This window comes from Cimex lectularius, unplaced genomic scaffold, assembly GCF_000648675.2.
Source record: "Cimex lectularius strain Harlan isolate CLEC.00 unplaced genomic scaffold, Clec_2.1 scaffold89, whole genome shotgun sequence".
Classification (NCBI taxonomy): domain Eukaryota; kingdom Metazoa; phylum Arthropoda; class Insecta; order Hemiptera; family Cimicidae; genus Cimex; species Cimex lectularius.
The window spans coordinates 693,403-708,471 of NW_019392722.1; the positions used below are offsets into that span (position 1 = coordinate 693,403).

The 15,069-nt window shown below is 33.1% G+C and overlaps 1 protein-coding gene across 4 annotated transcripts; it reads left to right on the forward strand.

Annotated features, from left to right (window-relative positions):
• The first annotated feature begins 1,240 nt into the window (after window positions 1–1,240).
• LOC106663674 (battenin-like) lies at window positions 1,241–14,900 on the forward strand. 4 transcript variants are annotated; one of them, XM_014388687.2, is made up of 7 exons: window positions 1,241–1,339; window positions 4,871–4,956; window positions 5,028–5,137; window positions 5,209–5,317; window positions 13,007–13,067; window positions 13,169–13,250; window positions 13,500–14,900. In XM_014388687.2, exon 7 carries the CDS (start codon window positions 13,512–13,514, stop codon window positions 14,790–14,792), a length of 1,281 nt encoding a protein of 426 aa, XP_014244173.1. In that variant the 5' UTR covers window positions 1,241–1,339; window positions 4,871–4,956; window positions 5,028–5,137; window positions 5,209–5,317; window positions 13,007–13,067; window positions 13,169–13,250; window positions 13,500–13,511; the 3' UTR covers window positions 14,793–14,900. The 4 variants fall into 4 exon arrangements, with proteins under 4 accessions (XP_014244173.1, XP_014244172.1, XP_014244178.1 ...); XM_014388686.2 differs by lacking the exon at window positions 1,241–1,339 and adding an exon at window positions 4,418–4,450; XM_014388692.2 differs by lacking the exons at window positions 1,241–1,339; window positions 13,007–13,067; window positions 13,169–13,250; window positions 13,500–14,900 and adding an exon at window positions 10,009–10,278 and having other exon boundaries at window positions 4,865–4,956.
• Window positions 14,901–15,069: the final 169 nt, after the last annotated feature.

Sequence of the window (15,069 nt, forward strand, 5' to 3'; positions counted from 1 at the left end):
GGCAATTGTAGTTTTTGTAATTTACAATAAATTTCTGGCAGGCCTTGTGGATTACCCATCCTGGGTGTTGCTGTCCGGGGGTCAGACCTCGGTCTTATCGGACCAGCCACTTAGGTTGGGCTCCAGGAGATATCAACAGCTAGGCCATTTCAGCACCCAACACAATCAGTTCAATCCTTTCTGTATGAGAAAAGGTCAAAGTGAAGAAAAAATTAATGCCCATGCATGGATATCTGTGTACATGCATTTACATACATCGTAGTAAAGTCCAGAGGCATTGAGGCCTTGCCAGGCATTTGCAACAACAAAATTATCCTTATTTGGGTCCATACGGTTTTTTTTCCACCAGGCCCCATACGGCAGAGGCAGATAATTGGAATGTTCAATGAGGTCACCTGTCGGCCCTGAACCCTTTTGCGGCATACCAAATTGCCAAAAAACAGATCCATCAGACAATAGTTTAAAAATAAGTCCTCGATCAATAGGATTGAAGACTTATCTTTTAGATTGAAGACTTGTTAAGGTCCTTGTTGGGCATTTCCAATGAAAAGTAGTCAAGTAATTGGACTGCTAGAAGGCAGTAAAGGCAGCTACCTCAATGGTAGTAATGTCCAGAGTTGTTTCATATCGCCTCAATACCCCATCAGACATTGAGGACAACAACAAAATTACATTTGTTTGGTTACTAGGGCAGAGGGTCAACAAATAGACGAACATTCACGCTAATAAATACATTTACTGTTAACACCTACTAGTGGACACAAATCAATACATATATCAGCCCTATATGCAATAAAACCACTGTTCCCTCCAAAAATCGAAACAGGAAACCAAAACCTGCCGTGCTCAAGCATAACTCTCATATTGGGAGGCATTCCTACATATTCTCTTGGCCTCCTTCAGTTAAGTGAGGCACATTGATCAACCCTTCTCTACATTGACACTTAAGTGGGCTTTGGCCCAAAAGTGTCTGTCAACCTCACATGGTGGTTGATGATGACCCTTGTTCTACGAGTCAGATCCTTTGAAGGCCACTTATCGACAGTGCTGTTGATACGTGAGAACTTCTCTGTTGATTCAGCCTATCACTTCAGCTTCCACTTTCTCTTAATCATGTTTTTAATGTATTTTTAGTATCAGATGGCCAGCTCATGGTAGTTAAATCTGGAGGGAGGGCCGACTCAGCCTTGCTTCCTCATCGGCCTTTTCATTAACCTCCAGACCAGTAGTGTTTGGGTTCCCAACCCCAGACAAGAACCACTATGCAAGGTCACTCCAGTTCTTGGTATTTCTCTAACAAGAATACAGCGAGAGGGTGGAAGGGGAACCATTTTAAAATGTGAATATCAAGTACAATACTTTAGTATAACTATGTACCTCAACAAAAACTTTCCTACAAACTCAATCTTTCTCCGAATTCTGCCTACTCTGGAATCCGCTCTGAATTTAAACTTTTCGAACTGGCACTAAGAAGGGATTACTTTGATATTGTTTTTGTATTTAAATTATTAAACCATCTCATTGATAGTCCTTATCTCCTCTCTCAACTACAGCTACATGTCCCTTCGTATTCTCTTAAAACCTATAAATTATTTTATATTGAATTCCAAAGCTCTAATTACATGCTCTCTTCTCCTCTACACAGAATGATGATCAAGAGTAACAACATCTGCAATAGCACTGACTTCTTCAATAGTTCTGTGCAATCTGTGAAAAACCTTATCCTACAACCTTAGTTGAATGCTTTTATATTTCATACTGTACAAAATTATTACAATTTATTTCATTTACTGGTTCAACTAATTCTCGCATTCTAGTCTTATTATACATTTTCAAAGAGCATTATTTTCATTAAATATGTACCTAATTATTGTAGTTTCAATTGTCTCTCAGCTTTATTTTGTTTTCTCTGCCTTATTTGGTTAGTAATTATGTTTTTCATTTTTGTTGTTCAGTTTTTACTCTTTAATTGTATTTTTATATTTATCATTTATATTATTACCATGTATATACGTCCTTATTCTTTTTATATATATTATTTGTATTTTTACATATACGATTTATATTTTTTGTTATTGTAAAATGTCTTTTTTATAGTGGATTTCGATCCGTAAATAAATAAACAATACCTATCGTCTCTAAACCCTTTTATGGCATACCAAATTGCCAAAAAAGTAGATCCTTCAGACAATAGTTTTAAGCATAAGTCCTTGGTTCAATGGGATTGGAGGTATTGATAAGGTCCTTGTTGGGCACCAACAAAAAATATCAAAGTACACAGAAGGAGGCAGTAAAGGCCTCATTGCCAGTAAAGTCCAGTTGTTTTGAATTGCATTAAAACCATATTGTGATGCTGTAGAACAGTATGGTCAGAAAATGACTTTGTATGGATCAATCTGTCCCCAAAAATATCTAGGGAAATTAAAGTGGAGTAAAATAAAAATATAAAAAAAATTAAAGGAACATGCATTATGCATCCCAGACCCAACACCTTTAGAATCTACTAGCTATCCCAGAATCGCCCATCACCAAAATTAATTAGAAACCAAAAACATTCACCTATACAAATAGAAATTAAATATTATTCTAAACCAATTAAGCTAAAATTAAAAGACCACATACCTGTGAAAGTTCTAGAACTAAATTTTGCCTTAAGAGAATCTTTAGGAGCCCTTCTCTATTAGCCAATGTCTCGGTAACACCTGAAGGCCCTCAGTACCATCCTCGTTGTTCCTGCAATAAGGAATCTGGCCTGGGAGGGGGTCACATTGCCCCATTGAGTCAACCCCAATCTGCATTAATCCCGTGGGTGACACTGTCAGGCATTGGGACCAACAACAAAATTACACTTCTTTGGTACCAGGGCTGAGGGGCAATGTAGAGGCCGATAAATTGGCCAAGGTACATTCAATGAGAACACTTGTACCTAAACCCTTTTGATCTATACTAAATTGCCAAAAGACGAAGATCCATCAGATAAACGGTTAAGAATAAGTTCACGGTGTAATTAACAACAGAACTACTAAAGCTAGGATGTATTAGGACTAAAATGATAGCAGGACTGCTGACTGATCAATGCAGACTCCGTACACATTTGTAGACATGGAGCATCAAAACAAGCCTGTGTAGATATTGCTAAAAAGAAGAAGAAATAATGGAACGTGTCCTCTGTTGGAGGCTGTACAAGTTGAGATTCTTACTCTTGGGAGTGTAAAAGCCAAAGCCTGAAATAATCTTTAAAAAAAATTAAGAGCTCTAGGTAATAATGGAGATTTCACAATAGACCAATATTGAACGTGGTACCTAAGGTTGTAACAAGGCCGACTCTTTTGAACTGGATGTCCATGTTACATGTACATTCGTTCGAATTAAATTCATTTTTTTTTTTTTTACTTTCACTTAAAACACCTTTAAATTTTTCTATATATGAACCCTTGTAATAAGCAGACTATTAGGTGGACAGAATTTCATTCCTGGGTGGTGTCCGCTATGGGAAGTTCGATTGTTTTCACTTCAGGACTTTTGTCTGTCAGATTTTCCATCATTTCCTCATTTTTTTCTGGGTTAAGATATTTGTTATTACTTTACGTCCTGTCCTGGTGCATTAAAACTTTCAGTTAATATTTTTGAGATAGCTTAATCATAATTAGGCATATTAATTAAAATTTATGATTAGATTAGGCAACGTTAATGTTGCTTAAGTCACGTCTAGCCCTATCAGTATGCAAATACACTTTATTTTTCTAATTTGTTGGGTAATTTTTTATTTCATCTGAATAAGTTAACAATTTTTTTTTTTCATTAGCACTTCATTGTAATATAATGGCAAAAATCATTACAAGCCTTAATTGCTGTTGACTACATGAACCTGTCATTTAAAGCTTGTCAATAACAAACATAAATAGAATATATAAAATTGAATATTTTGGGAAAAGATTGACAAAATAGACTTTCGCTTCTAACCTATTAAATTATTACTGAGGTAAAAAGTTGTTCTGAGAAATGTGAAAAATATGTGCTTGATTGTTTTACATAAAATGTGTAAAAATGGTCGGAGGTGCGATATCAGAAATAGCTTATGCACAGCTTATTGAAATCATTCTATTTTTTAATTTATATTTATTTCTTTGCATGTTTGTAGGCTTTTTCCTTTATTTGCACTAACTGCACTAACTGGCAGGTCTATCAAGTATAAGCTAGAGACAGAAAGGCTAAACTTTGCCATTAAAAGTGTACAGGAACTAGATCAATTAGCAGAATGGTTGAATAAGGCAATCAGTACGGCCTACGAAGGAGGTAGTTCATTAAAAACCAAAGGTACAAACAAAGATGTTCCAAGATGGAATAATGAACTAAATGGTCTATGGTCTAAAATTAGAAAACTTTTCAATAAAGCAAANTTCTCTAACAAGAATACAGCGAGAGGGTGGAAGGGGAACCATTTTAAAATGTGAATATCAAGTACAATACTTTAGTATAACTATGTACCTCAACATTATTAAAAACAAATATCAACTTTAAAATGATAAAATAAATAATAAGTGCCAGAAGTTTACAATCTAGACAGATACATATGCATGGCAATGCTAAGGGCCATTCAAAGTTTATTGTAATTTTACTTGCTAATATTTTATTATTTATTACTATTATAAATTGTTTAGAAAAAATCTTCTGTTTTCGTTTTGTTTATTATAATTTACAGATTGATTATTGAGGTTTTTTTTTATAAGAAGCCGGGTTTATTGGTTCGATTACAGATTGAACGAACTAATGAAAAGTTTATGCAATTTGTAAAAATAAACCTAAATTATTTAAAAACATTTTTAAAGTTTTTGAATTTTATTTATCGATTATTTTCTTGTTCGTTTAGCTGACAAGTACTCTCCAGTCTCCACGTGTCGTATCTTGTCTCGTTCGTGGTTAACCTTTGTGTCGCTTTATTGTTGAGATTATCAGGTAAACAAGTTGTTAATTAATTATTAGTTATTTTTATTGAATTTTCTTTTTGTCTGCTGTTTGAAAATTAGAAGACGAATGGAAGCAGCAGTCTTGAGTGGAAAAAAATATGTTCTCTTTCAATAAAATATCGGATGTTTGTGGATATCTTGTGTTAAACGAGGATGGCGCTATTATATCAGTAAGTAAATATTGAACGCGTTTTTTATTGTTTAGTGCCGACACTTATTTTTATGTACTCTTTTTTTCTAGTCAGGCGGAGATCTAGAAAACTCTGAACAAGTCGCATATAAAGTTTTGACACTGGTGACCCTCACAGACCGCCTTGGCCCTGATGATGATGTGTATAAAAGGATGACTGGTAAGAATTTTCAAAGCACACCATGGCTTAATACACGTGATCATTCATTTAGCCCATGCTTCGGTCTGACTTGTCAATCTTTCAATTTAAGATTATGCTCTTATTAAAAATAATATCTGTTTGCATGAATGCCAAAATTACCTTCAATTCTGTGTTCTGTTCTTTTCCTCCTTTGTAAGTTGTCTTCCTAACCCTAGTCTACATTTTTTAGCTGAAACAACCTAGTCCGAGATCATACAATGAGGCCTCAATAGCTCTCAAGTCTGTCAGATAAAACTTAGGACTTACACTGTTCATGGATCCTAATTTGCTTCGTTTCACTTGTTTCAGCCACTAGGATAGTTTAATCGTCATATCACACGATACTAAACATAATCAAGCTTACATTTCTACGGGACCACAAAGAAAAATCTGTTTGATAAACCCTAATTTCACACTTTTGACAAGACAAAATTATTTGACAAAATTATAATATACAATCGAACTTCCTCAAGTGGACAGCTCTTACGGCCAGGCAATTCTATTTTCCTCAGCATTATTCCATTTACTAAAATTAAAATTATTCTAAAAAATGGACACGGGCCTAAATTTATAGATTTTCCAATGAAAAAGTCTCTTATAAGAAGACAGCATAAAGAAAAACAACTCAGGATTACTTGCAAACATGTTTCCGGAATACTCCCAACCTTCTGGAACGAATGTTTTTGACGTTTCCCTCTCATGCTCAGTTCTCACTTCTCACATTGCGATTGTGATACACCGATTGTGAAAAAATCTTTCTGTATGAGAAAAGGTCAAAGTGAAGAAAAAATTAATGCCCATGCATGGATATCTGTGTACATGCATTTACATACATCGTAGTAAAGTCCAGAGGCATTGAGGCCTTGCCAGGCATTTGCAACAACAAAATTACCCTTATTTGGGTACCAGGCCCCATATGGCAGAGGCAGATAATTGGAAAGTTCAATCAGTCGGCCCTGAACCCTTTTGCGGCATACCAAATTGCCAAAAAACAGATCCATCAGACAATAGTTTAAAAATAAGTCCTCGAGCAATAGGATTGAAGGTCTTGTTAAGGTCCTAGTTGGGCATTTCCAATGAAAAGTAGTCAAGTAATTGGACTGCTAGAAGGCAGTAAAGGCAGCTACCTCAATGGTAGTAAAGTCCAGAGTTGTTTCATATCACCTCAAGACCCCCATCAGACATTGAGAACAACAACAAAATTATATTTGTTTGGGTACTAGGGCAGAGGGTCAACAAATAAACGAATCGGCCAAAGGTTTAATCAGGATACCTATCGTCTCTGAACCCTTTTGTGGTATACCAAATTGCCAAAAAAGTAGATCCTTCAGACAATAGTTTTAAGCACCTGGGTTGGGCACAAGTCCTTGGTTCAATGGGATTGAAGGTATTGATAAAGTCCTTGTTGGGCACCAATAAAAAATATCAAAGTACACAGAAGGAAGCAGTAAAGGCCTCATTGCCAGTAAGGTCCAGTTGTTTTGAATTGCATTAAAACCATATTGTGATGTTCTAGAATAGTATGGTCAGAAAATGACTTTGTGTGGATCAATCTGTCCCCAAAAATATCTAGGGAAATTAAAGTGGAGTAAAATTAAAGATAAAATAAAAATAAAATAAAATAAAGGAATATGCATTATACATCCCAGACTCAACACCTTTAGAATCTACTAGCTATCCCAGAATCGCCCATCACCAAAATTAATTAGAAACCAAAATCATTCAACTGTACAAATAAAAATTAAATATTATTCTAAACCAATTAAGCTAAAATTAAAAGACCACATACATGTGAAAGTTCTAGAACTAAATTTTGCCTTAAAAGAATCTTTAGGAGCCCTTCTCTATTAGCCAATGTCTTGGGAACTCCTGAAGGCCCTCAGTACCATCCTCGTTGTTCCTGCAATAAGGAGTCTGTCCTGGGAGGGGGGTCACATTGCCCCACTGACTCAATCCCCATTGCCCCAATCTGCATTAATCCCGTGGGTGATACTGTGAGGCATTGGGGCCAACGACAAAATTACACTTCTTTGGTACCAGGGCTGATAAATTGGCCAAGGAACATTCAATGAGAACACTTGTACCTAAACCCTTTTGATCTATACTAAATTGCCAAAAGACGAAGATCCATCAGATAAACAGTTAAGAATAAGTTCACGGTGTAATTAACAACAGAACTACTAAAGCTAGGATGTATTAGGACTAAAACGATAGCAGGACTGCTGACTGATCAATGCAGACTCCGTACACATTTGTAGACATGGAGCATCAAAACAAGCCTGTGTAGATATTGCTAAAAAGAAGAAGAAATAATGGAACGTGTCCTCTGTTGGTGGCTGTACAGGTTGAGATTCTTACTCTTGGGAGTGTAAAAGCCAAAGCCTGAAATAATCTTTAAAAAAAATTAAGAGCTCTAGGTAATAATGGAGATTTCACAATAGACCAATATTGAACGTGGTACCTAAGGTTGTAACAAGGCCGACTCTTTTGAACTGGATGTCCATGTTACATGTACATTCGTTCGAATTAAATTCATTTTTTTTTTTTTTACTTTCACTTAAAACACCTTTAAATTTTTCTATATATGAACCCTTGTAATAAGCAGACTATTAGGTGGACAGAATTTCATTCCTGGGTGGTGTCCGCTATGGGAAGTTCGATTGTTTTCACTTCAGGACTTTTGTCTGTCAGATTTTCCATCATTTCCTCATTTTTTTCTGGGTTAAGATATTTGTTATTACTTTACGTCCTGTCCTGGTGCATTAAAACTTTCAGTTAATATTTTTGAGATAGCTTAATCATAATTAGGCATAATAATTAAAATTTATGATTAGATTAGGCAACGTTAATGTTGCTTAAGTCACGTCTAGCCCTATCAGTATGCAAATACACTTTATTTTTCTAATTTGCTGGGTAATTTTTTATTTCATCTGAATAAGTTAACAATTTTTTTTTCATTAGCCCTTCATTGTAATATAATGGCAAAAATCATTACAAGCCTTAATTGATGTTGACTACATGACCCTGTCATTTAAAGCTTGTCAATAACAAACATAAATAGAATATATAAAATTGAATATTTTGGGAAAAGATTGACAAAATAGACTTTCGCTTCTAACCTATTAAATTATTACTGAGGTAAAAAGTTGTTCTGAGAAATGTGAAAAATATGTGCTTGATTGTTTTACATAAAATGTGTAAAAATGGTCAGAGGTGCGATATCAGAAATAGCTTATGCACAGCTTATTGAAATCATTCTATTTTTTAATTTATATTTATATCTTTGCATGTTTGTAGGCTTTTTCCTTTATTTGCTATCATTTCAGTAGGACATTCTTCTATTTATTATGTCTAAAATGTATCATACTGAGTCTATATGCTGTTTAAAGTGAAATTTGAAAACTCTTATAAATTATTTGTTCAATTACTTCTTAGTTTATTTGGAAAGATTTGTGTCGATCGGTCATAAATCTTCTCATGACTTAAAAACTTATAAAACTGATGTGGTTACAATATCAGCAAAATCACTATCTCTCTGCTAGGAATATACCTGGTTCTGTGGATATCTAAATACTTTCACCAATTATCTCCATTTTCGATTGATAATATTCCAGACTGTAAGATTGGCTGATCGTTTAAATATTTGACTGACTACATTTATTATCTGTTGATACGGTTCTTCTTAGTTGACTTAGTAGTGGAGTCTTCCAAAGTTGGAATATTAAAAATTCTTGATTTGAGACCCTGATCATCAGTGATTGATAAACATTGGTCTTAACCTTCACATATGTCAAAAATTTCTGTTAAAAAAAATTATCCCCACAAACTAGCAATAACTTTTATGGTTCTGTCATTCTTGACATGGCTTATTGAATTGTACAAGAATTTGTTGAAAAATTAATTAAAGACTTGAACAAAATTTTATAGCGTAAGATTTATATCAATCAGATTATTAGGTACTAGAATATTATAAAATGTGTTAGTTTACCACTTTGAGAAGTTGAATAAATGTTTTCTGCTGTTAGGATTTGTGACAGTAATTTCTCATTGTTTCCATATTAATTGATTGAGGGGTGAACGATCTTCCTCTGCCGATGTATTTATTTTACATTCACGTTCATCAATCATGTGCTTATTTTCATAACAGTTTTGCAACTTTTTATTTATCTTTTTCAACCAGAAATATCTTAGTTTAGACTTTAGATTGTAATTATTACTTAAATCTTTCTTTTATTCATTATTTGTAGATAAAGAGAGTATAGATCAATTGAAAAACTGAATTTTATACAAGCAGCACTGCTAATTTAATCATAATAGTACTTATGGCAAAGTAATGATATTTTTAAATCAAATTTTTATAAATGTTTGTTTTTGAAATCACTCACTAAAACAAAGAATTTAAAATTATTGGAATGGTTGGGGCTATTTACAGATATTTTACTGCAAGATTATTTAAATTTTAAATTTGGTGTAATGACACAATCAAAACTTAAATAAGAAAGAAAATAATCTTATAAAGTTCTCAGTTTATAATGTAAGCTATGTTAACTAATAATAACATTAAGTAATTATTTTTTTAACTAAAAAAATGTCATTACTTTTACAACTATAATATAAATAATTCCGGTTTAAATTTTCAGGATGTTATTTCTATTTTTCTTTTTTTTCAGTGACTTACAAAGATTGCTGTTATGTGATTTGTTTATCAAACAAAAAGATTTACATAGTTAAAAAACACTTTCATCCACCCACTTTAAATTTAACTGATGATGAATTAGGCTTAAAAATCCCTTCTCATACTATCAATGTTTAATTGAACGAATGTGCGCATATTGTAACAAAATATTATTAGCAGTATTGATAATTATGTTTTAACCTTGTATTTATTTCATAAATTTATGACATTTTAAAACAAAAACAAAAAATATATAATTGTGCAGTATCTGTAATCTTATTCTCATTTTATGTTCCGACCTTGCTTTTTTGTTTTTACAAAAGAAACTCTGTGAAAATACCGAATCAATGGTGATTTTGTGCTGTTTTACATAATTTTTTGGTTGAACTCTAAATTTCGAAGTATCAGGCAGAGGAAATACAGAAATAAGCTGAGTTATCCTATTTAATTTTGATTTTTTGAAAAACTTGACATCATTTCGGATCCACTTGATGCTATTTGCTCACCGTTTAAACGCTTTTGACTAAAGGGAAAATTTGATCGTGAAAGGTAGCAGAAGAGAAAACACCACAAGCACCTTTAATGTGATGTGATGACACCACTCCAAGTTTTATATTTCTTTTCCTTCAGTTTTGAGCAGCAAGAATAAAAAATAATACTTTCTTCTGATACAGTTCAACTTCTTTCCCAAGTGTTTTGTAGCTAAATGAAGCACTAAAAGGTTGTATTACATATGGAAATTTTTTCTTAAAAAACTTGAACTCGGTTATTAGGCTGTTGATAAAAAGTCTTATAAGGTTCTTCATGCTTTTCTGTCTTAGAAGTCCTCCTCAACGACAAATGAAATGGCCACGGAGAGCTTTAGTGAAGTATACTTCATTTTCAATCATTAAATTCACTAATTTCGTGGTCTGCTTGACCAATTAATATATTACAATTACAAATTGTCGTCGAGAATCCAATCCGATTACACGACATTTGAAAAATGGCAAAAAGGAGGGAAAATTCAAAAGGTGAGGTTGAGATGGGAAGTTAGTGTCCGAGTGGATCAAGGTCACGATAGCTAAAGTGGTAGAGCAGCGGCGTATCTAGCCGAAGATCGTGGGTTCGAATCCCGCTCGTGCCATTGACTTTTTTTCAACTCAACTAAAAACCTTAATTAATTGTAATATATTAATTGGTCAAGCGGACCACGAAATTAGTGAATAAAAAAGTGTGTAAATTTCTTAAGATTATTTTATATGGCCAGAATTTGCACATGTACATATTAACAAATCTGCTATTAATAGATAGCAGATATTTAAAATCAAAGAGGGATGGGTTGAATAACCAGGCGACAAATTTTCCTAAACTGGCTAATTTCTCCTATTTAATAGGAACAATCTTAGAAATAGACAGAGCACTGCAATCTTAAAATCATCTCTGGTTAAATATAAGCCCTTCTGACTTGATCAAATGGTCAGATTATGCTAGGCTTGTTTATTGGACATTTGAGCATTGAAACACATGAGCCTATTTGTAGAATGTGAGGTAAAGATACTCAAATATTATTTCATTCTCCTTGCCAAAAGATCAGCAAAATAGTATACTTCAACACAGTTAAGCTGTTGTTTCTTCAATATTGTTTTGGTCATTTCGCCTTCTTCAGTGTGTCTGTCTTGCGCCAGATAGATCAACTCAGTGAGAATAGGCAGATCAGAATGATCCATAACAACCAAATTTGTTCATCACCTTGTAGACTACACAAAGAAATCTCACAATGATTATTTTTTATTAAAAAAGAAAGTACATAGAAAAATAAGAAGTGAAAGTTTAAAAACAAAGACTAACACGTGTCTTTTTATCACATGTAAAGGAATTTTTTTTAAAATTTTTACTGTTATCAAAAACATTAATTTTTTCCTTTTTTTCTTGGAAGCATTTTGATAAGTTTTGTGATAAGAAAAACAATTTAAGCACTTCTTTAACCCCAAATAATAAAATGATCCATTAATGTTTATATACAACGAATCGTCAAACACAGTAAACGATTGTACTACATTAAACTGAAAATGTTCACCATTGGAGAATGATAAGCAAACGAACAATATTGTGAATACCAGAGGGTATATATCATCAAGTCATCTATGAAAGAACGAGTGGACGAAGAAGACGGATTATATTTGAAAAAAGGCAAGTTCAATTTTTGTTTTGTGATTGATGTTAACCGAATGATTTTTTTCTACCAGGTAAAATAAAATAAACTGTATGGAAAAAAATGTAAAATTAAAATAATAGTTTATAAAACAAGTTTGTAAATAAATATTTGTAAATGAGTCTTGATGTGTTTTATCTTAATTAGTATTAAAAGACGATACAAATCAAGAGGAAGCATTATTTTTTAATTTATATTGTTTCTTGAATCTCTTTAACAAAATTATCAACTTTATTATTGTTGAATCTTTGTAAGTCTTTAATTAACACTGCCAAGGTGTTAAAAAAATAATGTTAAAACTAAAAATATCCATTTAGTCCCAAATTGGCTTATTTTTTGTTTCCACAGCTAACTTGTTAATTAATTACCTTAACTAAAGTGTTTTTTCGATTCAGTTTCGATTAGAAACTAATGGTATATGGCATTTTCTTGTAATGTTATGATTTACTGTTATGGCTGTATTGCATGAGCAGTTTATTGACAATTTTTCTTCAAGACGTATGGTTCTTATATTTCAAAATAATAGATACTTGTATGCATTATTGTTTTGCTTTTTTCTTTCATTACTTTAACTTAATATAAGGTTGGAGTCAAAGTTGAGTTTGAAAAGGAATACTTGTTGGTTTTATTTTCTTGAAAATAATGAGAAATTTTATTTTTTGTAAAATCAGATATCGGTTTTAATCTTGGTGTTTTGTGACATGTAATGCATATGTAAAATGATTACCAAACAACTGCATGTCTTAAAATAATCCTGCTTTAATAAGAATTTTTTTAAAGTAATAAGGTTGTTTTTCAGGAATTAACTAAAAGTTCCCTTGAAAACAGGAGAAAAAAATAGGCTGATTTTTCTATATACGGTAATTATATCTTATTTTAATAGATACTTAATTGTACCATTCAGTATATTTTATGCCCCTATGTGACATGTTTGTTGTATCGTTGAATTTTTAATTTTCAGTTTGAAAAATAACAAGAAAAAGATATAAAGAAGAATCGAATAATCGCAGAGATCCGAGGTTTCATAATCTTTGGGCTTTGATGTAAGTAACTAACACTAATTGATCAATTCGACGATCAATCTATCTAAATGGAGGCTGTAGTGCTCTAAAGTGTACTATAGAGAAAGGTCATTTTTTAAATTCAAGCTGATTAAACTGTGTGGTCAATTCAGTTCGGTCAACCTCATGCCAACTTGCTGAACCCACATTATTTTCTGGTTGAATTTGTGATTTTCTTATTTGGATCAAATTGATCACAAATACGGTGGTTAAATTTTAATTTTTTTTTAGAAATCTGGAAATATGTTTCGGATGTTCTCTTTTGAAGCACCAAAAGGGAGGTCATTGAGTGAGATATGGCAGGACAACGCAAAAAATATAAGGAACCTCATTTCATTTTGGCTGTTTGGACTCGCCAACAACTTTGGTTATGTTATTATGCTGAGTGCGGCCTTTGATATATTGAGAAACATAGAAAATAAACATGAAGAGAACAAGGACTTTAAGAGGCTGTGCAATGAAATGAGTACAGGAGTTATTCTTCTGGCGAGCATAATACCATCATTTTGTGTCAAAATTGTCGTGCCATTTCTACCATTGTGGATACACGCTAGAATGATTATTGTTGTAACAACTTACACAGCAGGGCTTTTACTCGTTGCTCAAGGTTCGTACCACGTACTCATAATAACAGGCGTCTGTTTTGTTTCATTCGCTGCTGGTCTTGGTGAAAGTAGTTTGATCGCTTACACTGTCTTTTTTAACACAAGAAATGTGCTATCGACATGGGCGTCTGGGACTGGCGCCGCTGGACTCTTTGGATCGTTCTCTTATTCTTTGATGATTCAGCTCGGGCTGACACCAAACCTGGCTATCATGAGTATGCTCGTTATGCCATTGCTGATGGCTGTTTGTTTCTGGTTCATTCTCAACCGGCCTTCACTCGAAAGATTTCAAAGAAAGTTAAAATTCCTCAATGAAAAAGGTACATTGATTAATTTGAGTAAAGTGGAACTTCAAGCGTATGAAACATTTACTTTTAGGGATAAATTGAATCTTGTGCCACATTTGCTTATCCGTTTCACTCTGTTTTATGGTCTTGTATATTTGTTTGAATATTTTATCAACCAAGGGCTGTTTGAGTTGCTGCAATTTCCAAAAACATTTTTAACTATTCCCCAGCAGTACAGGTGGTATAACTTCATGTACCAATTGGGGGTGTTCATTTCAAGATCTTCAATGAACATTGTCAACATTGATTACATATGGCTTTTGGCGCTTTTACAAGCTTGTAACGTTTTTATATTTATGTTTGAAGTTACGTTAGGTATTTTTAAGTATCTAGAAATTATTTTAGCCTTAATCATATGGGAAGGTCTCTTAGGAGGTGCTGCATATGTAAATACATTCAGGTTAATAGCAGTTGAGATGCCTGACTATCAAAGGGAATTTGCCTTATCTTTAAATGCCATCGGTGACTCTGTCATGATAACGTTGGCCGGTATTATAGCTATACCGGTTCACAATGCAATTTGCTATATGGAATCGCCATATGGTCCCTTGAACTTCACTGTACAAGCCTGAATGTATGAATGAACTTGTAACAAGTTTGATAAACATGCTGTTATTTTCTTGTGTAATAATTATTTGGTATTGGTGATGTTAAACAGTTTTTCCTTTTATAATTAAGTGTGAACAATAAATTTTTAATTTATAATGCGCTTTATTTTATTTATTATTATTATTATTTTTTAAATTAGAAATCTTTGAATGAATTCCCACTTTATTTTTACTTTACATTATTAGTAAATTGAAGTGGGGTCAGGAAATTTCAGCAGCTGGAAGACACTCAAAATTAAAT